Source organism: Vulpes lagopus, chromosome 11 (genome assembly GCF_018345385.1).
Source record: "Vulpes lagopus strain Blue_001 chromosome 11, ASM1834538v1, whole genome shotgun sequence".
Lineage (NCBI taxonomy): Eukaryota > Metazoa > Chordata > Mammalia > Carnivora > Canidae > Vulpes > Vulpes lagopus.
The window spans coordinates 46,206,976-46,232,283 of NC_054834.1; the positions used below are offsets into that span (position 1 = coordinate 46,206,976).

Below are 25,308 nucleotides of genomic sequence, written 5' to 3' on the forward strand. Positions count from 1 at the left end.
ATTTTTAATTCATTTTTGTAACAACAGAGAATGATATTGATCTTTATTTTTCCTTGCTGACAAAATTCAGCCTGAAATAAGATATTCTAAATGTAATTGTAACCAAAAAGTAAAAGTATCGACCATGAAACTTTGGAATAAACAGCCTAAATAATAAAGGAAACTAACACAGGGTATTATTGGGTCATCGTAGGTGTCTATTGCTACTGTGAAAGCAGAACATTTCACCTAAAGTCAGTTTACCTAAAAATTAATTGGCTAAAATCACCTTCATAAAATTCAACTTTTATCATTTGAAATATCTAAAAATTACTTGTTGGCATTCTAAGGACCTAAAATACATCATTTTACCTATGACAAAGATCTTCTTTCCTGAATTCCAAATGACCCATAAAAGAACACAGACATTTTCGATGAAGTTTTATACATGAATTGTTTTCCACTCCTTCATGAGAATTTACAATTTTTATTAGATTCCCAAATATAGTCTATGACTCAGAAAATAATAAGACATTAGTCTGATCAAAGGTCACTTTCAAGCCAATGTTCAATTCATTAAATACATCTGTAGCACTTAACAAATGATAGATTTATTTTTTACATATTGAATACACCTTACTAATTTATCTACTGAACACATTTTTTAGGGTCAAGTAAAACTGAATCCTGAAACTTAAAATAATATATGTAAATAAATTTGCTAAACAACGTAGATACAACATTTATACTGGGTAAAATATCTGGCACCCAACTGGAAAAAAAAAAAATATTTCCTAAACACAACTCAAATGTGTTGTTTTATAAGCAACTCCTGCCAAATACAATCATTGCTCAGAGAATAATATATTCCCAGAAGTTCTTCTAAAGGCTTTCAGTTAAACTCAAAGCACCTTGAATCCAAGGCCTATTCTGTTCACAATTCCATTGTCTGGGTCTAGTAGCTAACTTGATAAATTATAAGCTTAAAATGTGAAAATGTGTATCTAACACATATATATTGCATATATATATATATAGATACCTAATAACACAAAAAACTGAATGTCATTCTGACATGTAGAACCTATAATATATGCCACCTATAATTAATTGGTTTGACTTTATGACTGAATTAAGGAAACTACATAGTTCATTTGTAATGAATTGTAAATTTGATATATATTTATCATTAAGGACAAAAGTAATTCAAGATTTTCTTACGTAAAATACTTAAAAATGAAGTATAACAAAAAACCCTAATAGATATAAAAACATTAAAATATTCAAGTGCCTAGGTGGCTCCGTAAGTTAAGCAACCAACTCCTGATTTAAGCTTGAAGTCATGATCTCAGAGTTATGAGATCAAGCCATGTGTCAGACCCTGTGCTCAGTGAGGAGTCTGCTTGAGATTCTCTCACTCTCTCTCCCTCTGCCCCTTTCGCAGTGCAGCTCTCTTTAAAATAAATAAATAAATTTGTAAATAAAATTTTAAAAATATATATTGTTTTCCCTTTTAGACTAGCAAGCTATTAAAACATCACCTAATTTGAGTCAAATATCTATACGTTCAGCCATTAACCCAATCTTCAAAAACAATCTACACCAGAGTCAAGAATAATTAAAGAGGTTTTATTCTAGCTTCTAGCTCTTGGTATCAGAACTCATAGGGCTGGGATGCCTGGTGCAGTTGGTTAAGCATTCAACTTGGTTTTACCTTAGGTCATGATCTCAGGGTCCTGGGATCGAGCCCTATGATGGGCTCCATGCTCAGCATGGAGTCTGCTTGAGATTCTCTCTCTCCCTCTCCCTCTGCCCCTTCCATGTATGCTTGCTCTCTGTCTCTCTCTCCCTCTCTCTCAATCTCTCTTTCAAATAAATAAATTTTTAAAAATCTTAAAAGAAAAAACTTGAGACATCTGGATGGCTCAATCGGTTAAGTGTCTAACTTCAGCTCAGGGCATTATCTCTGGATCCTGAGATCAAGCCCCACATCTGGCCTCCCTGCTCAGTGGGGAGTCTGCTTCTCCCTCTCCTCTCTGCTCATGCTCTCTCCCACAATCTCTGTCTCTCTTTCTCAAATAAATAAGTAAAATCATTAAAAAAAAAAAAAAAAAAAAAAGCTCAGGGCTGCTAGGATAATTTCATCTTTCTGCCAAGTTTAAACAGAAGGGATCTGACATTATGTCAGAGACCGAAACATTATCTTGGATTTCAGTTTTAAGATTATTTGTATTTCCTGCTCTTTCCAATGATCTCTCAGGGTTTATAACCTACTTTAAATTTCCATCTTCGGGATCCTCGGGTGGCTCAGCAGTTTAGCGCTGCCTTCGGCCCAGGGCGTGATCCCAGAGTCCCGGGATCGAGTCCCATGTCAGGCTTCTGCATGGAGCCTGCTTCTCCCTCTGCCTGTGTCTCTGCCTCTCTCTCTCTCTGTGTCTCTCATGAATAAATAAATAAAATCTTTAAAAAAAAATTTCCATTCTTAAGCTGAGAGTGTACTATTCCTTCAGATATATCATGGCAGAAACCTAATTGTATGCAATTCCAGATATAACATATTCCTAAAATTTTGGCACTGTGCAGCAAGTCAACTTTATGGCCAGTTAAATAACGTGCCTCCTTTCTGCCCTTGCTTGTCAAGAACCAAAGCCTATTTTGTGCTCTGCTTTCCAAAGCTGAAATCCTGTATTGTTTCTTAGTGCAAGTTGGCCTATGTTTCAATAATTTGTCCAGAGCCTTATATCCCTTAAATAATATATATTGTGTACTTATGTTCTCTCTCAGATTCTTCAACAATCACCATCAATACCAAATCTAATTCCAGATCATAATCCTCTTGGTTTTCTCTGATTTATCCTTTTAACAAAATTGTGACCACAGTGTCTTAAAATTTCACAAAGTCACTGACAAGTGTCAAGTAAGTAATAATTAAAATAATTCATAAAGAGGCTAGGTTATCTTGAAAGCGTGTAATTGAAGTTCCATGATGATCATCTGTCAAGAATTCACTAAAAGATATTTCTGGACAGATTAAAAACTGAGTTGCACTAGTGATCCCACAGTGTCTTAAGCAAGTTTAAAATTCACAGTTTGAAATTCTGTGATTTTATAAATTGGAAAGGAAGATGCTTTTGAGAACAGATTATTAACCACTGGGTTGAATAACCATGCAAGAAACTTTGGAAAACCTCTCTAAAGAATTTTTGAAATAATAGAAATGATTATGTGTTCAAGTATTGCAATGCTCAAAATAGATCTGCTTAAGACAAAACAAATTCTTTTTTAAAAGATCAAACTGTGAAAGGTAGCAGAATATGCCTTTTTAGCATAAAGACTATTTTGATCTGATTATTTGTGAGAAACAATAGCCAAGCTCTTAAACCAGAGTAGAATCTACCCATTAAATATATATTTATAAGGAAAATCTCTATTTGTAAGGGTGGCCCTCTTCTTGTACCAAGAGAAGAATGACTCTAAACCACAGCTCTTTATCAGTGGAGAAGACACTAGACTTAAATCTGCGTAACAATCTAACTGTACTTTTCTTGATCACCTCCCAGAACTAGTTTCCCCAGTCCCAGCATCATTCTTTCATTATTAGCTGAAGATACTATTTAAGGTGATTACTTGGACCATTTGGGGGAGTTTTACTGCTTTCCTGGGTATCTCCCAGGAAGTGTATACATGAGGTATACATATTAAGTTTATGATTATTTTTCTTTTGTTACTCTTTTATTATTGCGGGGAGAACCACCACAAAACCTAGAAGGTAGGGGAAAATTATTTTTCCTCCTCTGCAATTGCCAACATTTTATCTTAGCTCTTTCCTCATGCTGTCTGAAAGGGTCACATAGGGAATTTGCTGTCTGCATGTTTGATGATTGTTTACCTTCTACTCTAAGATTCCATATGTTCAAAAATGCATGTAATTATCAGGAAAAAATGAACATCTTTGACATTTATGAGGAAAGATAATAGCATAGTATAAATTAAAATTTTTTCTAAAAGTTACGACTTAAAGTCTTTGGAGTCAGATGACCAAGAAGGCTTTAATATTTCCCTCAACTTGATTTCCTGACAACTTGATTTCCTATCAGGTTTCTTTCTGATTATAGGCCTCTGACCACCCTTTTCATAGAACATTTACTTTTTAAAAAGTCCAATTATAAATCCCTTTTTCTTCCCCTTTGTGATTTAAATCTCCCACACTCTCATCAGTTTTACAACCCAGAAATGTCTCTCTCAAGAATCTGAGGGCCATTGCTCTGAACTGTAATCTACAAAGGGGCTAGTCTCTCAAGAATCTGAGGGCCATTGCTCTGAACTGTAATCCACAAAGGGGCTAGTCTCTCAAGAATCTGAGGGCCATTGCTCTGAAATGTAATCTACAAAGGAGCTAGAGCCCCTACCTCCCAATCTCTGTTGGAAGATAGGATCCTAACTCTTATAAGAGACGATTAGCAAATGATGGCATAATTACATGGAGCAATCTCCCTCCTCTAGTACTTTTCCACCTAGTTCATCCCAGAACTTAAGAATTCTCCAGCCTTTTATTTCCAAGGAGTTGAGTTCAATCTCTCTCCTTTATTGCAAAAGTCCTAAATAAAATCTTCTTTGCCTGTTTAGCAATGCCTGGTACAATTTTTCCTTGATACAGACAGAATAAAATATAAGTATTAGGTCTTAGAGCTCTTAACCGTATGCTCTAAGAAGCTTAAGTAACTAACCAGAATCTTGTTTTATTAAACTGCAAATTGGAGTTAGTACTAACTTCTTTGCAGGGTTGTTGTAAAAAATACATCACATATGGAATATGTATCAATATATACAAATGATCTCTAACCTGTAATTGATATTTAGTGATGGCTAATAAATGAGAGGTATTATTATGTATTTCTTTTCTTTCTTTTTTTCCTCAGTTCCAAAAAGCAAGAAAATTAAAAATCAGTTGTGCCAAGAAAGCTAAAAGAGCAAAGCAAACATTACAGGTTTTTTTCAGAAGTAGGCCATTTATGTAAAAATCCATATGCCCAGTTCAGCTCCAAAAATTAAATTCTTTCACCACTGCAAAGAAAACCTATCCAGAGGGTAAATCTATTATGCTGCATACATTATAATGACTCAATAGGGACTTAACATTGAACGAATCTTTTTCAGCACGCCTAGTCATAGACTGAGTGAACAAGATATTAAAAAGGAAAATGCCTGAATCTTTTAAAACATATCACAATATAAGACATCCTTCCTTCCTGTCCATTCACCACCTGTTAACTTTCCAGTTCACTACCTGGGACTGTGATTCCAAGGAACATCTGACATCGTCAGCAACCTCAATCCATCTACCTTATTACTCTGTTACCTCTATACCCACGTTCTCATTTCCTTGCTTACGAGCTTGTATCAAATGCTTCATCAAATAAGCAGACCCTTGCATAAGTAATCATTTTGCTCTCCTCTCTCAATCAGGTCTACTCTACAGGAAAAACTACAACCTTGATAAATCCAACTCCCTTTCTATGACAAATAACAGATGGCTGGCACAAACACACATATATGCTAAACTTACTTAAAGTAAGTTTAGGCCTTACTTAAAGGCCTTACTTAAAATTGAGAATCCAAAATATTACATAGGAGATGAACAAAGCTCAGCAACACCATAATCCTCCAGGCCATTCACTTTCCTGCTGCTGTAGAGAACTATTTCATACAGTTCTTCAAACCTCTGCCCTCTCATCTCTCTGTCCTGATGATCTCAACTACTATGAGAAAACTACCATGAGAAAATAGAAATAATAAAAAATGTCCAAGGTGCTCTCCATCACATCTGACCACGTACTTGCCTCTTGTTAAAATGAGTGAGCTTTTTACACACTTAGCAAAGGTAAACCTCTGCCTATACACTGGATCCTATTCTACCTTGTACATCCTATGACTTTATTCTTCTAATTTTCACTTTCCTGAATCATTCATTTTACCCTCTCTGGTGGATCATTTCCCTTAGCATACAGACTTGCTAAAATTTTTCTCACTAAAAAAAAAAGAAAGAAAAAAAAGAGAAACAAAGTTTTCCTTCACCACACATTACTATCAAGTACTGCTACATTTCTCTGCTCCCATTTACAGAAACCACTTCTAAAGTCTGTATTTGCTGCCTCTACTTCCACTTTGCTATTTAATTTTAAACTTTCATTTCTAATCCAAGAATCCAAAGCTATGAATCTCTTTTTAGGCATGACCTCAGCTGTGTCCCCTAAATTGTGATATGTACATTTTCATCACAATTCAGTTAAAATAATTCAAATCCTCCCTGGGTTATTTTGTATTTTACTCATGGCTTGTTTAGGAATTTGTTAATTTTTACCTATTTAGATATTGTCCTGCTATAGATTTACTGTCGATTTCTAGTTAATTTTTATTATGATCAGAGAACATACTCTGTATGTTTTCATTCTTTTAGCTTTTCTGTCATTGCTTCTATTGTCCAGCATATGGTCTTTCTCTGTTAATGTTCCACGTGCACTTGCAGAAAATGTGTGTCCTGTACACGTTGAGTGTAATGTTCTATATATGTCAATTACTAGGTAAAAACGAGCTCAAATTTTGTTTTGTTTTATAACCCTACTGATTTTCTTTCTACTTCTTCTGTTAGTAATTTAGAGATGAATATTGAGATTTCTAATGATTGTAGCTTTTTACAGCTCCTTCCAATTCTGCCATTTTGTTTGTCATGTACTTTGAGGTTTCATGACAAGTTGTGCACACATTGAGGAGTGTTATATCTTCTTCATGCATTGATCTCTTAAACACAAAATGCTTTTTAGAGAAGATCTTTTAAAAGAAACAGAAATAATGAAAACAGATTTTTTCATTGTTATGTTCATAAATACATCTTCAGTTGGTATACCAATACTTGTACTATAAACCACTCAATAAATATTTGTTCAATGAATGAATGGTTTAAAAGGGTGATAGTATTACCCTACAGCACTTTTATTCCTTGGGTAGAATGCTATACTCCAGTGTAAGAAGCATACAAATAATTATGTCAACTGGCTCCATGTAAATTTGAAGCAAAGTGGACTAAGATATGTAAACTTTAGAGGAAAATGTAAATAATGAATTAGCTCATGATAGGATAGTAAGTGCAGATAGCAAATCAGCCAGAAAAAAATACTGAATGGTAACAAATACCTATAATATACACTGATTTTGAAAATTTAGAAGATGACAGGAAACAATACAAAAAAGGAAATATGTAATCAAAGTGACCCCTGGGGGATGCCTGGGTGGCTCAGCGGTTGAGCTGCTGCCTTCTGCTCAAGGCGTGATCCCAGAGTCCTGGGATTGAGTCCCACATCCAGCTCCCCACAGGGAGTCTGTGTCTCCCTCTGCCTATATCTCTGCCTCTCTCTGTGTGTCTCTCATGAACAAATAAACAAAACACTTTTTTTTTTAAGTGAGGACTGGGCCTTCAGTGAACAATGTGTACACAGTCACAAAATTCTATGTGTTTATTGCATCTAACATTTAGATTTAATCCACAAACAATGGCAGAAGAATTAGTTTGGATCACAGGACAAAAACGTAAATGGTATCAGTCTTCAAATACAAAAATATAAGTACAAAAGACCAAAATTGGATCATGGAAAATTGGGAATGAAAGCTGAAGGAGAGAAGGAAACAAATGCCATATTCTTACAAAGCAGAGATACAAAATATAGTATCAGCAGTTCAATGAATTGAAAGTAAATATCTTCTTTTAGGAAATAGATTAAAAATAGAAAAAAGAACAGACAACTCATACCTAAAATCATACATATATATATATATATGTATGCATGCTTTCTTACCAATTTAAATTTCAAACTGTGGAACCACTTTCATGTACAAATGTGTGACCCATTCAAACAGTCAGCTATTATCACCATGGGAAGCAGTTTGGTACCAAGAAAGGAGTGTTAAAGTTGACCTGACCTGGGTAAAGCCCAGACTCCGCTGCTCTGGGAAATCTAATTAACAATCCTGAGCCTTGGTTCTCTCATCTATAAAACAATTGTGGTAAGCATGAAATGACATAATGTGCACAAAATGCCTGACCACATGAAAGCTACTCATGAAATGTTAAATTTGTTTGGTTCCTTTCTGCTTGTTTGCTTTATTAAATGGACTCGAAAAAAATGAGCTAAGATATGTATACAAAGAGAAGCAACATTGACTAGAACTCCAGTTCTGTATAAACATGCAAGATTTTTGTAGAAAATTAGCATTACATTATTAGATGTTTTAAAAATGTTATCATTCTGCACAATAGGTTATGTAGTAAAATACATGTTTGAAAGTCTATTATTGGGACGCCTGGGTGGCTCAGCGGTTAAGCACCTGCCTTTGGCTCAGGCATGATCCTGGAGACCCAGGATGGAGTCCCACATCAGGCTCCCTGCATGGAGCTTGCTTCTCCCTCTGCCTATGTCTCTGCCTTTCTCTCTGTGTGTCTCTAATGAATCAATAAATAAAATCTTAAAAAAAATAAGTCTATCTTTTCAATATAAAAAAATAATAAATAAATAAATAAATAATTTGTCATCTTATGGAAAAAATGGGCATTTTCTTTAAAAGCAGATATCATATGCTCCATTCTTTTTTTAAGATTTTTTTTAAATAATCTCTACATCCAATGTGGGGCACAAACCTACAACCCCAAGATCAAGAGTCACATGCTCCACTGACTGAGCCAGCCAGGAGCCCCTCAGCTTCATTCATTCTTTTTAATTAAAGTTGATCTAGAATCATGAAAAAGGATTTCGACGCTAATGAAACTACACTTAATGATTTCTTAAAAATAATTTTTGTCATTCAATACAAAGAAGAAAAAGATTAGAAAGGATGCTGCTATGGCACCTTTCAGGTTCATGATTACCTTTTGATATTTGAATATTGGAATAAATATAAAACTTTAGATAGGAATATGTTTATTTTTATGAAATATCATTAATTCTAAAACAGAACCATTGGGAATATTTATTAATTTTTCATTTTGATATTATTCACAACTCTGTCTCTTTTCCCAATTAGAAAAATGTACACAAAGTAATACTATACTTGTCAGTATCCTATCTGGTTTAAAAAATGTTATTAAAACAACAGAAGATGGGGCGCCTGGGTGGCTCAGTCGGTTAAGTGTCCGCCTTCGGCTCAGGTTGTCATCTCTGAGTCCTGGGATCAAGTCTTGCATTAGGCTCCCTGCTCAGCAAGGAGTCTGCTTTTCCCTCTCCCTCTGTCTCATCCCCTGCTTGTGTTCACTTTCTCTCTCTCTCTTTCTCAAATAAATAAATGAAATATCTTTTTTTAATTAAAAAATTTTTTAAATAAAACAACAGAAGAACTTACTCAATTTTGCAACCCAGCAATAATAAATGCATGTGCATCTATCAGAAATAGTGTGCAATTAACATTTTTCACAGGTGTAACTATATCAAAGAAAATAATATAAAAGAAAATTTTCATAATAGGATGATTTTTTTAATTTTTGAGTATAGAGGACACTCAATGTCACATTAGTTTCAGGTGCAAAACATAGTGATTCAACCTCTCTGTATGTTATGCTATGCTCCCCATAAGTGTACCTACCATCTGTCACCACAAAATGCTATTACAGTCTCATTCACTATATCCCCTATGCTGTGCCCTTTATTCCCATGATTTACTCATTGCATACCTGGATGCTTACATGTTCCACTCCCCTTCATCTGTTTTGTCCAATATCCTGTTCTCCTTCCCTGTGGCAACCATCACTTTGTTCTGTACATTTATAGGTCTAATTCTGCTTCTTGCTTATTCTTTTTTTTTTTTTTTTAGATTTCACATATGAGTGAATGCATATGGTATTTGTCTTGCCTTGCATGATTTATTTCACTTAGCATAATATTCTCTGGGTCCATCTAAGCTGTCAAAAATGGACTGGTCTCATCTTTTTTTTAGCTGTATAATATTCCATCGTGTGTGTGTGTGTGTGTGTGTGTGTGTGTGTACCACATTGTCCTTATCCATTTGTCTAACAGTGGATACTGAAGTTGCTTCCATATCTTAGTTATTGAAAACACTGCTATAGTAAACATAAGGGTGAATATATTTTCTTGAATTAATGTTTCCATTTCCTTTGGGTAAATACTCAGTATAAGAATTACTGGATTATATTTTATTTCTATTTATAATTTTGGGGAAACCTCCACGCTGTTTTCCACATTAGTTGCACCAATTTACATTCCCACAAATAGTGCACAAGGGTTCCCTTTTCTCCACATCCTCACCAACACTTGCTGTTTCTTGTCTTTTTTATTTTAGCCATTCTGACAGTCGTAAGCTGTTCTATCACTGTGTTTTGATCTGTATTTCCCTGATGATTACTGATGTTGAATGTCTTTTCATGTATCTATTGGGCTATCACATAAGAATGCTTTTGAACCACATTTAGAAAATTTTCTTTGAAAGTATGCCTAATATAAAAAATTCAGCTCTATAGACATTAAAAATTTATTTTCTCTGCACAACAGATAATCCTAACTCAGGTATACATATATACAACTAGAAAATATTGCAAGGTAAATCTAATCCATTAAAAATAATTATTAAAAAGGTTCATTTTAGGAACAAATACATTTTAAAAATTAATCTAAATTAATTCTTAAGAAATCATAAAGATTTCACTAATTAATTTCACATATATATCTTCGGAATTAAAGTTAAGCAAAGAAAAAAACTTGCCTAATTTTATTTATTTAACAAATATTTCTCCAAGGAAGATTCAATGTAAATGACCTTATCCAAGTAGAACTTTTTACTTTGTTCTGTAACTGTGTCAGTAAAATAGAAATCTACATGTTTCTTTTTGCTATCAAATAGTTTCAACTCTATTTCTCAACCCCTGTTGCAGAATATGCAGTAGGAGTGACTGATTGTTACCCCTTGTAGACTAGAGAAGGAATTTCCTGAGAATCTCCTACAATTTTACCATGTGATTCAATTGTCTAATCTGAGTGCACTGGATTACAATTAGGGAGACCAGATAGTTCTTAAGTCAAATTGGAGCAAAATTCCATCAGTAGGAATATATGGAGATTCCAGGCCTTCTGACCCTCCCAAGACACTCACTTTCACTCCCCAAAACGAGTATAAATGACAATGATACTGACTTGACTGCATTAAGTGTAAAATTCTAGAGGTCATTTTCCTCTAAATGAAGATACAAAAAAAGGTTTAATGAATGTGAAATGATTCAGCTGTAGCAGAACTGGATAATCATAAAGGAGGACTTACTTATTCTCTTATTCCCCCCACCTCCCAAGAGGAATAACCTACTTGGGGAGAGGCAACTAAAATAAGTTTGCCTGGGCCAACTCCTCATATGTACACAAAGATATAAACAAAACAAGATGACCTAGATTTTTGGCCAAAAATTCATATATTTATTAACCTTTGGAGTATCAAAGAGCAATGCTTCAACTCTCCTGATAGGATTTAAGCCAAATCCTGGGGGCTGACAGCAGGGGACTAGAAGTTGTTGAACCAACTTCTCTGTAGGAAACAATGTAGAATGGTTTGCAGCAGTGACTATGCCAGGCCTTTATTAAGACAATAGTATGGGAGTATGTTCATTATCAAGCAATACTAATACAATACTAACACAGCTATTTAGCATAGTGCAACATTTTTCTGAGTCCTTACATTTTTTCTAAATAAATCTTTAATTAGACCATTGTGCCCACGTATGTAAAAATGATTTTAAAGAGCTGAATGGTGGCCTACTGGTGTGTTCAGATTTGAGCATACTAGGAGTAGGCTGCCAACCATTTTGTAATCAAATCCTGAAAGTCTGTTTCTCTAAGTACTGTAGACACTTGTATAAGACTCTATTTACACAAGCACAAATCAGTTGTGAGACTCCTCAGTCTTTGCCAAAGGAGAAAAAATACCATATACTTAATGCCACTCAAAGATACTGGTTTTTCTTCTTTGCCATCTGTCAAGACCTAAAATTCCATTCAATTAACAGGACCCAGGTTCTGCACCCTGTCCCTCTATTCAAGGTGCCCTAAACTCTGACATTGACTTCCCTTCTGTAGTATTTCCCAACACTTTAAATATTTAACTACATTCTCCTCTTGCTTGCATGCTTTCTGGTGATAAGTCGAATGAAATTCCTATCTTTGCTCCTCTATAGTTAGAATGTTCCAATCATCCCCAGCTTCTTTCAGGAGTTTATTTTTTATTTTCTATACTTTGAAAATGATACATCTAGGTGTATTTTTTTTGTCTTTTCTGCTTGATGTTCTCTGAGTTTCCTGGATCTGCAGTTTGGTGTCTGATATTAATTTGGGGAAATATTCAGTTATTATGCTTTCAAATACTTCTATTCCTTCCTTTCTTCTCCTTCTGATATTCCCATTACATCTATGTTACACCTTTTGCAGGTGTCCCAGAGTCCTTGGATATTCTGCTCTGGTTTTCGGTGTTTGTTTTAGTTTCTCAGTCTTTGCTATCTTTGCCTTTTAGTTTGGAGGTTTTTGTTGAGTTATCCTCAAATTCAAAGATTATTTCCTTAACCATGTCCAGTCTACTAATAAGCTCATCAGAGGCATTCTTCATTTCTGTTATGATTTTTTATCTCTAGCATTTCTTTTTGGTTTTTTATTAATGTTTCTTCTATCTCTCTGCTTGCACTACCCATTTGTTTTTGCATGCTGTCTATTTTATCCATTATATCCCTTAGAATATTAATCAGTTATTTTAAATTACTGGTCTGATAAGTTCAACATCCCTGCCATGTCTGTTCTGTCCCTTGCTCTGCCTCTTCAAATTATCTTTTTGGCCTTTTGATATGCCTTGAAATTTTTTTCTTGATAGCCAGTCACAATATATGAAGTTTCTTTAACTGCTATAAGCAGATGTTTAGACATGAGAGAGTGAGCTGTGGGATAAGGGAAAGCATTCTATAGTTCCACGATTTGGTGTCAGCCTTTTAGTGAACCAATACCTCTACTGTAACCTTCACAAATGTTCTTTCAGTGTCCTAGCCCCCTTTATTGAAAAAGGATGGCTAGAGTGATCTAAAATTGAATATTACCCTTGACCCACAGCAGTTACTCTCTGATAACTAGGTATCCAGCAGGTTAAGCTCTGGTTTACTAGTTTCCCTGAAAGCAGGGACTGTTAAGAGGAACAGAATGCTCTGGTGTATTTCAAAATGGTTTTTTTGCCTGGCCCCTTGTTGAAATCCCAAAGGGATTTTTTTTCTCATATTTACTAGGAGAACCTAGTTAAGCTCCTGGAGGTAAATCTCACAAAATTATGGTATCTTTTCCCCAGGACTACATTTCCTTGGGAGGTGGGGGCAGGGAGGGGACAGGTAGGTAAAGTCTCAAAGTTGTCGGCACTGAACCTCCAGCAATTAATCAATTATAGTTCAGGTTTCCCTGCCCCCACACTAGTTCCCAGGATGATTTCCACTTATGAGTCTCTGGCTTGAGTAAATTACTATCCTCTATATTTGCGTGTCAATGAGTGTCTCCAGTCTTGGGAGTAGTACTTTGTCCTGTTTCTTCACCTCTCTTGCTTTTCTCTTAATCCTTGTATACAATTATTCATGTGTTATATTATTTTTAATTTCCAGGAGCTCGTTTTGGTTCACTAAATATTTCTTGTTTTGTCTTCAACTGTTTTGCTCTACAGCCAACTATTCTTGTTTTATATATGTACACTGTCCTCAACTTCTAATGTTATTCTGAGGACATTTGTTATATATTTTAAAATCTATTTCTTCTCCCAGAATTGTATAGTCTTGTTTGTTTCCTCAGAGTTCCTCTTTTCTTTTTATTTTTTAATTTTTTTTAAATTTTTATTTATTTACGATAGTCACAGAGAAAGAGAGAGAGAGAGAGAGAGGCAGAGACATAGGCAGAGGGAGAAGCAGGCTCCATGCACCGGGAGCCTGATGTGGGATTCGATCCTGGGTCTCCAGGATCGTGCCCTGGGCCAAAGGCAGGCGCCAAACCGCTGGGCCACCCAGGGATCCCAGAGTTCCTCTTTTCTATACACTTTTTATCTTTGTTCTTTCTTTTCCTTGTCAGGAATTTCTTTAAATATTTAATGATTTCTGTTATCTGAACATATGTAAAAGTGAAACACTCAAAAGCTATTTGGGATTTGATTAAATGTGGAAATCTTATTTTCACATAGATCTTATTGTAAGGTGATTAATCTGTGACGCTGCACACACACACATACACACATACATGCCATATAGACATGCATATATAAACACATATATACGTCATTCTCACTTGTGATGGACCATTCACCCAGAAAAAAAAATTTCTAATCTTATGCCAGTGGAGGTGTAGACCTGGTTATTAGGTTTCTGAGTCATTTGGGAGAAGCATCTCACATTCAGTGAAGTAACTTACTCTTTAATATCTTTGACTTTACCCTCTCAGCTGCACCTACTGGTTCTGAGTGAAAGGTATCTCTGGATCAAATCTCCCAACAGTAAATCCATTTCCCAGGTGGGTAAAGGGGTCAGCAATAGATTTCTGGAGGGATTCAGGGAGTCTAATTGTTTCTTTTACAGACTTTTAATCACTATTCATATGTTTAGTCCTACATATAACCCTACTCACAGAAGCATCTGGTGCCTCTATTTCTTGAGACTTTTGAGGTTCCATTGCAAAAAAGCAGCCTGCTTCTGACTTGTTTCCTCTCTCAACTTAAATTATAACTTCCTTCTGTCTAAGTCAGTTACCACTCACCCATCTGCTTTCTAGCTTCCACACTTGTGTTAGTGCTGTCTCTTCTACCACCATCTCCTTGATCCTAATGAGTGACATTTTTTATTCATTTCCTGTGAATTTAGCAGTGTCAGGACAAAATAGAATGCATTTATTTAGCTGAATGATCCCAAATTCACATTGTAAAGAGTCCTCTAAAAGATTTTATTTATTTATTTATTTATTTATTTATTTATTTATTTATGCTTATGCTTCTCCTTGTTACTCAAAACATTATTGATACTGGAGGATTGCAAGTATTTAAAATCAAATTACCACTTAAGGGACACAAGACATACAATTACATAAGCTAAATAATTATGGAAACATACAGTAGATTATGATCAGTTCAAATTCATTTATTTCATAAATACATTTGGAGCACCTAATGTGCCAAGTCAATTAAGAAACTACTGAAAAAAAAAAAAAAAGAAAAGAAACTACTGAAATAGTACTTAAGTGAACTGATGAGAGTGTGGTCTGAATTAAGATAGCAATCTTGGAGAAAAAGGGGAGCCAATGAATTTTTAGAAATATTTTACAAATTATCCAAGCTATATTTGCTCTATTCTCTTGTATTAGTTTAATAGGCTGCAATAATAAAGTAGCACCAAGTGGGTGGCTTAAATAGTTTAGATTTATTATTTCCCAGTCCTGGAGGCCAGAAATACAAAATCAAAGTGTTGGCAAGGTTCATTCTTCTGAGAGTAAAGGAGGGAAGGATCTGTTTCAGGCCACTCCCCTTGGCTTCTAAATGGTTGTCTTCATGTTCACATGGAATTCTCCCTGATACGTGTCTCCAAATTTCTTGTTTTTACAAAGACATCAGTCTTATTGGATGAAGGTCCACCCTAATGAATGCATTATAACTTGATTATCTCTATTAAGACTTTATCTCCAAATAAGTTGACATTATGGGATACTGGGGGTTTGGACTTCAAGATATGAGTTTTGGGGGACACAATTCAAGCCCTAAAAACCGTCTTCAAAAAAAGAATGAGAAAATTGGCTTAAAACTGAATAAGATGGGATGCCTGGGTGGCTCGGTGGTTGGGCGCCTCCCTTCGGCGGAGGGTGGATCCCTGGAGCCCCAGGATCAAGTCCCACATCAGTCTCTCTGCATGGAGTTTGCTTCCCTCTGTCTATGTCTCTGTTTGTCTCTCTCTCTCTCCCTGTCACTCTTATGCATAAATAAATAAAATCTTTTTAAAAAAGAAACTGAATAAGAACTTTAGTAAATTAGAGTGAAGTCAAAAGCTTGACACATTCAGGACACACAGTCAAAATTAATATAATACAGTATCCTCTTAAATGCTCCAGAAAAAAGCAAATCACGTCCCTGAAAGACCCATGCATATATCTCCTTTTCATCAGTCACTAGGGAAACCACCAAGGCTTTGTCTCTGCAAAACAGATATGGCTAGAGATAACTCATTACCTTAGAAACAAAGGAGTTAACAGTACCTACTCAACATAAATTAATAAAACACTTTTTAAAAACAATGAAATTGGAATACATGTTTTAAAATAGAAGTTATAATTCAATAAGTTATACCATTTAAGTTAATTATGAGTTTATGCAACTTTAAGCCAAAAAAAAAAAAAAAATGGTCATAGAGACCATATATGCCAAAGGTTGCCAAGTTGGGATGTACTTCCCAATAACCTGGGGATCTTTTTAAAATACACAGACTCCGGATCCCCACTTCATATATCCTGAATAAAATTTTCATAAATGCATACTTTTTTAGAAGCTCTCCAACTGATTCTAATGCAGACTGCCTGATCCATCTGCTTTGTTTTGAGTTGAGGAAATTGAGACCATTTTAACAAAATTACATAGCAAAGAACATATTTAATAAAAATATATGACTTATTTCATTATGATCAACAGAAAACCAAGGATTAGCAGAAATTACTTCAAGAACAGTTTCATTGACACAGTCCATAAGGCAGCTATTATTCATATTATAACAAAGATAATCTAGAGATATTTGCTTCCCTTTAGTAATATTTTAAAATCACCTATATTTAACATTAGCAGATTTTTTAAAAATTCAAAAACAATCTTCTAAGGTGAGAAGAACAATTTATGAAAGAGATTTTAGAAACTTACAGATGATGTCCTATCCACTTCACAACGGCTGCTCAGAATAAAACAGGCCTCAGCATCATCCATCCTAAATACAGACAGAAAAACAAAGTAATCATACACTGAAATATCTCTGTACTGTCTGAAAAATAGAATTCCAATGCTTAGTCCAATGTACACAAAGTACAAATAAACTTTGTACCTTAGTATCCTTAGGCTTACATGAAAGTTAGATTTCTAGCAGATCATGACTGAACTTGACTGTAAACAAAACAACTGTTGTTGAACTGGCTATATAACTCAATAGTTCATAATGACAAAAGTAAAAAAAAAAACCTCAAATTTTATTATTTTATGATTGTATATTTTTTCATATATATATGCTTTGTTTAAATTAGGGAGTTGTATTGACCTTTATTTTATGATTTTATTTTAACTATAAAGTTACTCAATTAAGTAAGAGAGAAGGAACAGAGCGCCTTAGTATTCTTATGTCAAACTCTACTGTACATTTACATTTCTTGGAGATGATTCATCATCTTGTTCCAAATCCCTGTCCCTTATGCTAAAGCTCTACATTTCTTAAATTTGGTGATAAACAGTATGTTTCAGTGCTTGATAATAATGTTCTCAAAACATAAAAGTGTTGAGGTGCCTGGCTGGCTCAGTCAGTAGAACTTACAATTCTTGATCTCAGGGTTGTAAGTTCAACTTCCCCACTGAAGAGATTACTTAAAAATTAAAAAAATCCTTAAAAAAATAATAACATAAAAATGTTAATTTCAAGATAAAGAATGTTTATCTTTCTGGTTAATTATGATAAATCTTCCTTCCCCACAAAAAAATTTTTTTATTTGCAGAGGAAAGATAGAAGTCCATGAAATTAGATCAAACCAAACAGTTTTGGAAAAGTACTGAATTATCATTACAAGATAATGAGTATTGCATAACATTTTCTAAACATCATCTTCAACAAAGCAATTCAAAATTCATGCAACTGACCTATGGAACTGGTTTGGAGAATCCTACTCCTTGTTTCTTGCATGGGAAATTGTGTTGAAGAATGTATTAGTTAACGTTAAATCCCAAATCCTTATATGACATTAGGATAATAAATGAACATAAAACGAATACTTCTTTCTTAACCCAGATATATTTTTTTTAAGATTTTATCTATTTATTCATGAGAGACACGGAGAGAGAGGCAGAGACATAGGCAGAGGGAGAAGCAGGCTCCCCGTGGGGAGCCTGATGTGGGGCTCTATCCTGGGACTCCAGGATCAAGCTCTGGGCCAAAGGCAGGTGCTTAACCACTGGGCAACCCAGGAGTCCCATTAACACAGATATTTTTAGTATTACCAGCCTGCTACCTTTCTCATCCTCATACTCATCCTTTGTATATTCCAATGAATGAATGCTTCTTGTAAATGTGATTTTGCAGAGAAATCATTTCATTATATTAATAATAAATGAATTGTTAATCCTAAATAAATCATATAATTAATAAAAAAGTAAATAAATCATTTTCCCTCTACCCTTCTAGGTTCTTGGCTGAGACCCCTCTGTAATAGGAAGACAGATTAACAGAAGAAAAACAAACAGATGTTTAATAACACGTATACCTCCTGTATACGTGGGAGATACCCAGGAAAACTGATTAACTCCTCTCCCATGATCACCACCTTAAACATCATCTTCAATTAAAGACAAAAGATGGTTTGGCTAATGGTGGAGCCAGTAAATGGAAACCTAAAAAGAAAAGCACCATAAACAGGGATAAGATTGTCATGCAGATTTAGGTCCTTGCCTCCTCCTCCATTCACAGGAGTTTCTGGAGATTGAGTCATCCTTTTCAGAGAGAGAGAGAGAGAGAGAGAGAGAGAGCGCCTTAGGATGGAGATTTCCCTTATAAATGTAAATATCCCTTACAAAACAGTTAACTTGAACTGGGTTTTCAGTTTTTCCTGTGTCTGCTGTTTCTTCAAAATAAACAGCTCACAATAATCCTTACACCATTAAAGCATATTTTGGGATAGCAAATTCTGCTCCCTTCTATAATATCAAGCTAAAAGACTAACAGCTAATACTAATAGCTTAATTTATTAGGTAGCAAAAAGCCTTCAATTATCACATGAATTCATAGTGAACATAATATGTGAAGAACTTAATGCATACAGTAAATTAAGCTTATTGATTATATATGTAGATGAATATAAAGATCCAATTTATATTAGTGTCTAAGCAACTATCTCTTTAGAGTTCCCAAATAGTGTGTATAACATGGTAAATAGCAAACACTTAAAGCCATCTATTACTTGAGGTACTAGAAGAATCTGACTTAACTTTGTGTGTACACTGACATCTTTGAAGTATTTAATCCACCAGAAGTACTAATATATTCTCAAAGAAGCTAAATTTCCTAATTACATACCATTTATTAAATCCTGATAGTTTTACTAACTGTTTTGGTTAAAGAAGTTATTAAATCATTGAAAAATCTCACTTAAATTGATCTACTATATATAAATAAAAAGTAATGTTGAAGTTTCACTTATAGAATATCTAGTTATCACTTTGTAGAATTAAACATCAAAAAGGGAGTTTTCTTCTCACCTACATACACACACACATACACACACACACAGACAAAATATGCATAAATACACCCACTAACACACATACTCAAATCATCCAGAATAAAACAAAACAACAAAATAAAAAAATACTTCTACTCTAAAATTGAGGGAGGAGACTTCTATTTAAAAAAGCAGGTAAAACAACTCAAAGACAATTATGGAGATGTGCAATCCACAGCCACCTCAGGATGGACCATATTGACATGAAGATTATTTTGAGCCAAAACACAATCGAAACCCAGCAGATTCAGTAAAGCTCTTTATGTCCCTCCTCAAATGCCTGAAAAGACTTTCAATAGAAAATCTGGGCAGCCCCGCTGGCTCAGCGGTTTAGCGCCACCTTCAGCCCAGGGCCTGATCCTGGAGACCTGGAATTCAGTCCCACATCGGGCTCCCTGCAGGGAGCCTGCTACTCCCTCTGCGTGTGTCTCTGCCTGTCTCTCTGTGTGTCTCTCATGAATAAATAAATAAAAATCTTTAAAAAGAAAGAAAGAAAATCTGTTCCAGGAAGGGAGCTATCACCACAGAAAACTGCAAGATGCTATAAACCAGGGAAGGTAGGTAGAGAAGATCCTAGCAAGGCCTGTGTTATCAAAGTCCTCTAAATCCCACTGTTTCTGAGTGGCCTGGCAAACATTTGTTTACCAAATGTTGACTCTTTTTCATCCTCCTGTAAATTGTTTTCCTTCCCTTGGAAGTCCCAGACCCCTCCCCCTTTACCTTAGGTCAGAATGGTTTATTTTGCTTAACTGTCTTTGGAAGTTCCCTGTCTGTATGGATTCCCTGTACATACACTATTAAATTTTATTTGCTCTTGTTAATCTGTCTCATGTCCATTTGATTCTTAGTCCAGCCAGAAGAACCTAGAAGGGGACAGGACATTCTTCTTCCCCTACAAGACATGTTTAAAACTTTAAAAGCAACAGAAAACATGGAGCAAAACCATCTCTGCTAAATATTTCTTCTGGCTTCTTAAACTATGAGTGTTGTTTGCAGATGCCCTGATTATCTGGTACCCATGGTCTGTCTGCCCAACCACATTTTCACTCTGTTTATGTGGAACAACCCCATGACCTGTGAAAAAGGTATACACCTATGTCACCTTTAAGCCAGGCTAGCTAGCATATGTGCAACAGGAAAAGAGCAACTAAGACCCAGTTACCTTCTGAGCCCCAGGAACATCTCTGGCAACACAAGTGTCATCTGTCCAATACAATCTCTAAATTTTAAAGCCTGATTCAAACTGCCCTGGCATTTCACATAATGTTTAGCACAAGATTTTTATTTCTGGAATAAAAACAGTATTCAGGGATTTGGAGACTACTCTAATAGTGAGTCTGGATAACTCAGCTCTTCTCTGAGAGCTTGAGATAATTACACCATGCCACACTCCTCATTGTGTTGTGTGGACACGGTCTGCTGAACATCCTTGCACTGAGAAAGAGGAGCACACACACACTGGTTTTATATTTTTAACCTTTCAACATGACCAGCAGTATAACTAAGGCAAGACTCTGTATTCAAAAATACTTAAACACGTCTTACAGGGCTGAAAATTCCTAAAATTTGGAGGAGAGAAAAGGTAAGTATTGCAAGTTGGAACATAGATAGGGATACCTACTTTGCTCTCAACAGATCCTGATCTTTAAGGGCTGAGCCTTGAAGGTAGATAACTCTTTGTGACCACATTGGAATCTGCAGTACCCTTCGAACTTGCACATCCATTTCAGTAGGACACAAAATCACCACGTAATAATCCTATTCAAAACAAAGTGGGTAATGGGGTGAAATCAATAATGCTGTGTTTTATATTACATAAGTAAAGAGAATGTCTAAGAACATTTAGAAATATGATGATATAGAAATAAATTCCTGCTAATAAGTAACAGGTTGGGCATATATTAATTAACATGGTACTACAATATACATAACTGAGACATATAAAAATCTCATAAAGCAATATAAGGTCATCCTAAACTTTTTCAATCTTATTAGTGCCATGAAAAGAAGGTAATCAGTGCTTATACTCAGTATACATTTTCAACTTCTTAAGTTTTCAGTTACAACTTCAGACTGATTATAAAATATGCAATATATATAGGGCAGAAGTGCTTAAAAATCAATTCAGACTTCAAATTGCTACTTTTAGAATAAAAACTATGATGGTGATTTATATCACCTGGTAATATTATGAACTGATGATACTGAAAAATCTCTGATGAATACCTGAAAGGATAAGGTTCATAAAACTATTGATAATACAAAGTAAATTTAAAACATTGAGATCATATACTTCAAAATAGTGATCCTTTGGAGAAAATACAAAAGTACTCTGAGAGATAAAATAGTTTAATACACTGATTATAGGAATTACAATTCTATGGTAAACATTCACCATTTTATCATCTAAAATATATCTAGTGGAAATTTGAGGAGTTTTGAGAATTCTCCCTATTCATATTAATCAAAATAAATTAGTAGGTTCAAAACTTGGGGCACCAAATTTCCCCAAAACAGGTTTTCTTTATGGGTTGTAATGAGCAAAACTGCAATTATTTAATACAAACAATAATAAAAACAACAAATAAATATGATGTTTCTTTAAAATGCAAATTAATGTATATAAAACAAAAGAATATACTATGTAATTTAAGTATCACTTATTTATAAATTATATTTTTTAATGTTTTTTAAACAATATTTTAAAAGACCTCCAATGTAGTCATGAATAACTCTATTTAAGGGAGATCTAATTAGATATACTCAGTACTATCTTGATCTCACGATTGTGCAACCACTTGACACAAATTTGTTGAGAAAATACAAGACATTCAAGTAGCTCTTTACTGTTTGGACTAAACTAAGTGCATTAAGCAGGAAGAGGAGATTACCTAAATCTACACTGGCCAAGCAGCAAGTGGAAGAAGTATCTGAAGATTTTATCTACATAGACAGACAAAGAGATTTTTTTCTGAATTATTGTTATCAATTCAGCTAGTTATTGTCTTATTTTTTTGTCATTCATTGCTAGTATAAATAAGACCTAGTTGCACTCTGGGAAACAAAAGAAAAAATGGGACTTCCAGACTTCCAGATTTCTATCAGCAACACTTAAGAAAACTTTTGAAATTTTCAAGTGAGTATGAAATTGTGAAAGGACTTTTTCATTGTTTGATATCTTATGTTAAATTTCACTGTTTCATAAAAATGTCATTTATGCATTATCCAAGGAGAAAAAATCCTTTTAATTCAAAGAAAACCTTTCTTTGTAGCATTAACATAATTCCATCTGTCTTTTAGTGTAGCTACAGAAGGAAACTTAAAATACTGTGTATTCCTCAAGCATTTTTTCTATGTTCCTGGTTATATTTGTAGTTCTTCATTTACTCTTTCTAAATCTGAGTGTATAAATAAAAATCCTCCAGAACACAGGCTGCACCATCAGTTAATTGACTTTGACAATATGTTAGTTAAGTATGATCCAGTAAAATGAATAACATAATTTTAATGTACCTGAAGTCTTGGGTGAGCATAGAATTCATTTAAAAAGTCCATAAGTAAATCAATCTTCAGTGAACTGACACAGAGAACAACATGCTTCTCAGTTTGAGCTCTATGTCGACTATAGTTTCCACCTGACTTTTGTCTCTCCATCCACAGATAGGCCAGTTGTTCAAACTGCAATGGATTTTCCACATATGATTAAAAAAAAAAACTGGACATGAAAATAAAAACCCATGCAATATAGCCATCGTTCACTAGATACACTCGATTTCTTAGATGGAACTTGTTGAGATTCAAATTATCCAATTCCCTTCAATAACAGAATTTTCATGTGATTGCTGCAGAGGTTGCTAATGCTGCCCAGAGGCTTCAGGTCTCTACAGAAACATATTAATATGATTTTCCTATTATATCATAACAACACTAAAAGGTTTGTGCCTCTGCTTTATGTCCAGTACAGCAGGCAGCCATGTGTGTTATGCATTGCGTCAAAGAGAAAAACCTCAATGGCATATCTTCTAACTTCCTCTATCAAGCTCAACATACATCTCATGCAATGAGAGATTCTAGTCGTATAGCAGCAAGTGGTATGTAAGGGAAGTGGAGGGAGTAAAGGAGGAATGTCAGGGAAGAACACATACATGGCAATAAAAGTGGAAAGATCATTTTCATACCTACATAAAGTATATTTAAATACACTGTGGCCAAAGGTTTGTAATGGAAGATAGAAGTTTGATTGTATTGCCATATTCTGTTTCTGACCTGCTCACCATGGGTACCCAAGGAAACAGAGATTGCATCTACTAATCTTATATATCTGTCCCTTTGCAATCATCTTATCCACTCCCAGAATGTTGTATAATAGTTACCTATCATCCTCAAATTTTGTTTTAGTTGACTAACATATGTGATCAGTTTTTATGGATTGCAATGTGTGGCTTTTATATTGTTTCAAGAACCAAAAGAAATCAAACCTTCGTAAATTTATTTCCTTGATCTATCATTCTGTAATTAAAACTATATTATCCTATGATCTTATAATTTTATTGTTAAAAATCCTATATTTCAAAAAAAACATTTTCAAGAATTGAAATGAGATGTGAGCTATATCAGTTGTGAATGGAGGGGGGGGAAGTCAGTTCCTAAAAAATGTGAGAAAGCATTTCCTGAGACCATTTTATTTGATTGACTAGATACAATAATAATATGTGTCAATGTATTAGATTAATAAACCACTCGCATTTCTTCTTAAGCGTGGAAGATTTGCTTTTATACGACTTTGCACATTTCTATAAAATTTACCCTGGCTCTGTTTACCTGTATGGGTAGAACCACAAGAGCGACACAGATCATGGCAACAACAAAAAGCTTGGAGGACCATGTTTCAGGAGTGACATCCCCAAAGCCCACAGTAGAAAATGTCACAATGCAGAAATAAAGGGAGTCAAAGAGATTCAGCTTCTTTCCTATTCGTTCCAGATGTTGGATTCCACAAATGCTAAAGAAACAAATGTACATTAAAATTAAAACTTTCAAATTGGGCACATTACTTCTCATTATTCTTTTGAAAGTCAAAACACATTTCATAAAGCCAAGCAGTAAAGTGTAATCTTGTATTGTACAATATTATTTCCACAGGAAAAAATATTTTTTTAAGTTTTTTTACCTACTTTAATCAAATATAGTATTATTTTGATTGATAGCCAAAAATTGTGGCCAAAGTATCACAAAGTATACATGAGTAGCATGTAAAAGGAATAGACTGAATTTTATGGGTGACTTACACAAACATTTTGAATGCATGCCAGGAAACACAGAGACAGAAATTGCTAAATTTATTCTCTGTCTAAAGAGTGATAGTCTTTTTTTTTATATACAGGAAGCCATCTTATTGTATAATGTATGTGTCTGTGTTTCATATATATGAAAGGTTTGAGCAGTTAACAATTGCCAAGTCACTCTCAAGAGAAGATCAACCATCTGTACAAAGCTACTAATGGTATAAAAGTAAAAGAGCAGCAAAGAAATTGTTACAAGATGTCCCCAAAGTAGAATTGTTAAAATAGCACTAAAAATAGCACTACAACTGGCTAAAAAAAAAAAAAAAGAAAAGAAAAGAAAAAGAAAAAAAGGAAAGGTGAGAAAGTGAGACTTGGAAGCGATATGAGATTTGCACGTAAATCAGTGTATAATGGCATATGATTTAGCAAGAAAAAAATAGGTATTGATGCATGTTACAACATAGATAAACCACAAAACATGCTGAGTGAAAGACTAC

The 25,308-nt window shown here is 34.6% G+C and overlaps 1 protein-coding gene across 14 annotated transcripts in view; it reads right to left on the bottom strand.

Moving 5' to 3' along the window:
• KCNT2 (potassium sodium-activated channel subfamily T member 2) overlaps positions 1-25,308 on the bottom strand; it is a 409,501-nt gene that overhangs the window by 173,536 nt on the left and 210,657 nt on the right. For all 14 annotated transcript variants that reach the window (XR_005990686.1, XR_005990687.1, XM_041774257.1 and 11 more), the window contains 4 exons: positions 24,348-24,528; positions 23,040-23,204; positions 21,148-21,284; positions 16,915-16,978 (listed from right to left, as the gene is read on the bottom strand). Coding sequence is in view for 12 of the 14 variants with exons in the window: in XM_041774257.1 (XP_041630191.1) it covers positions 16,915-16,978; positions 21,148-21,284; positions 23,040-23,204; positions 24,348-24,528 (547 nt within the window). In the remaining 2 variants the exon portion in view is untranslated. The remainder of the gene's footprint in view (positions 1-16,914; positions 16,979-21,147; positions 21,285-23,039; positions 23,205-24,347; positions 24,529-25,308) is intronic.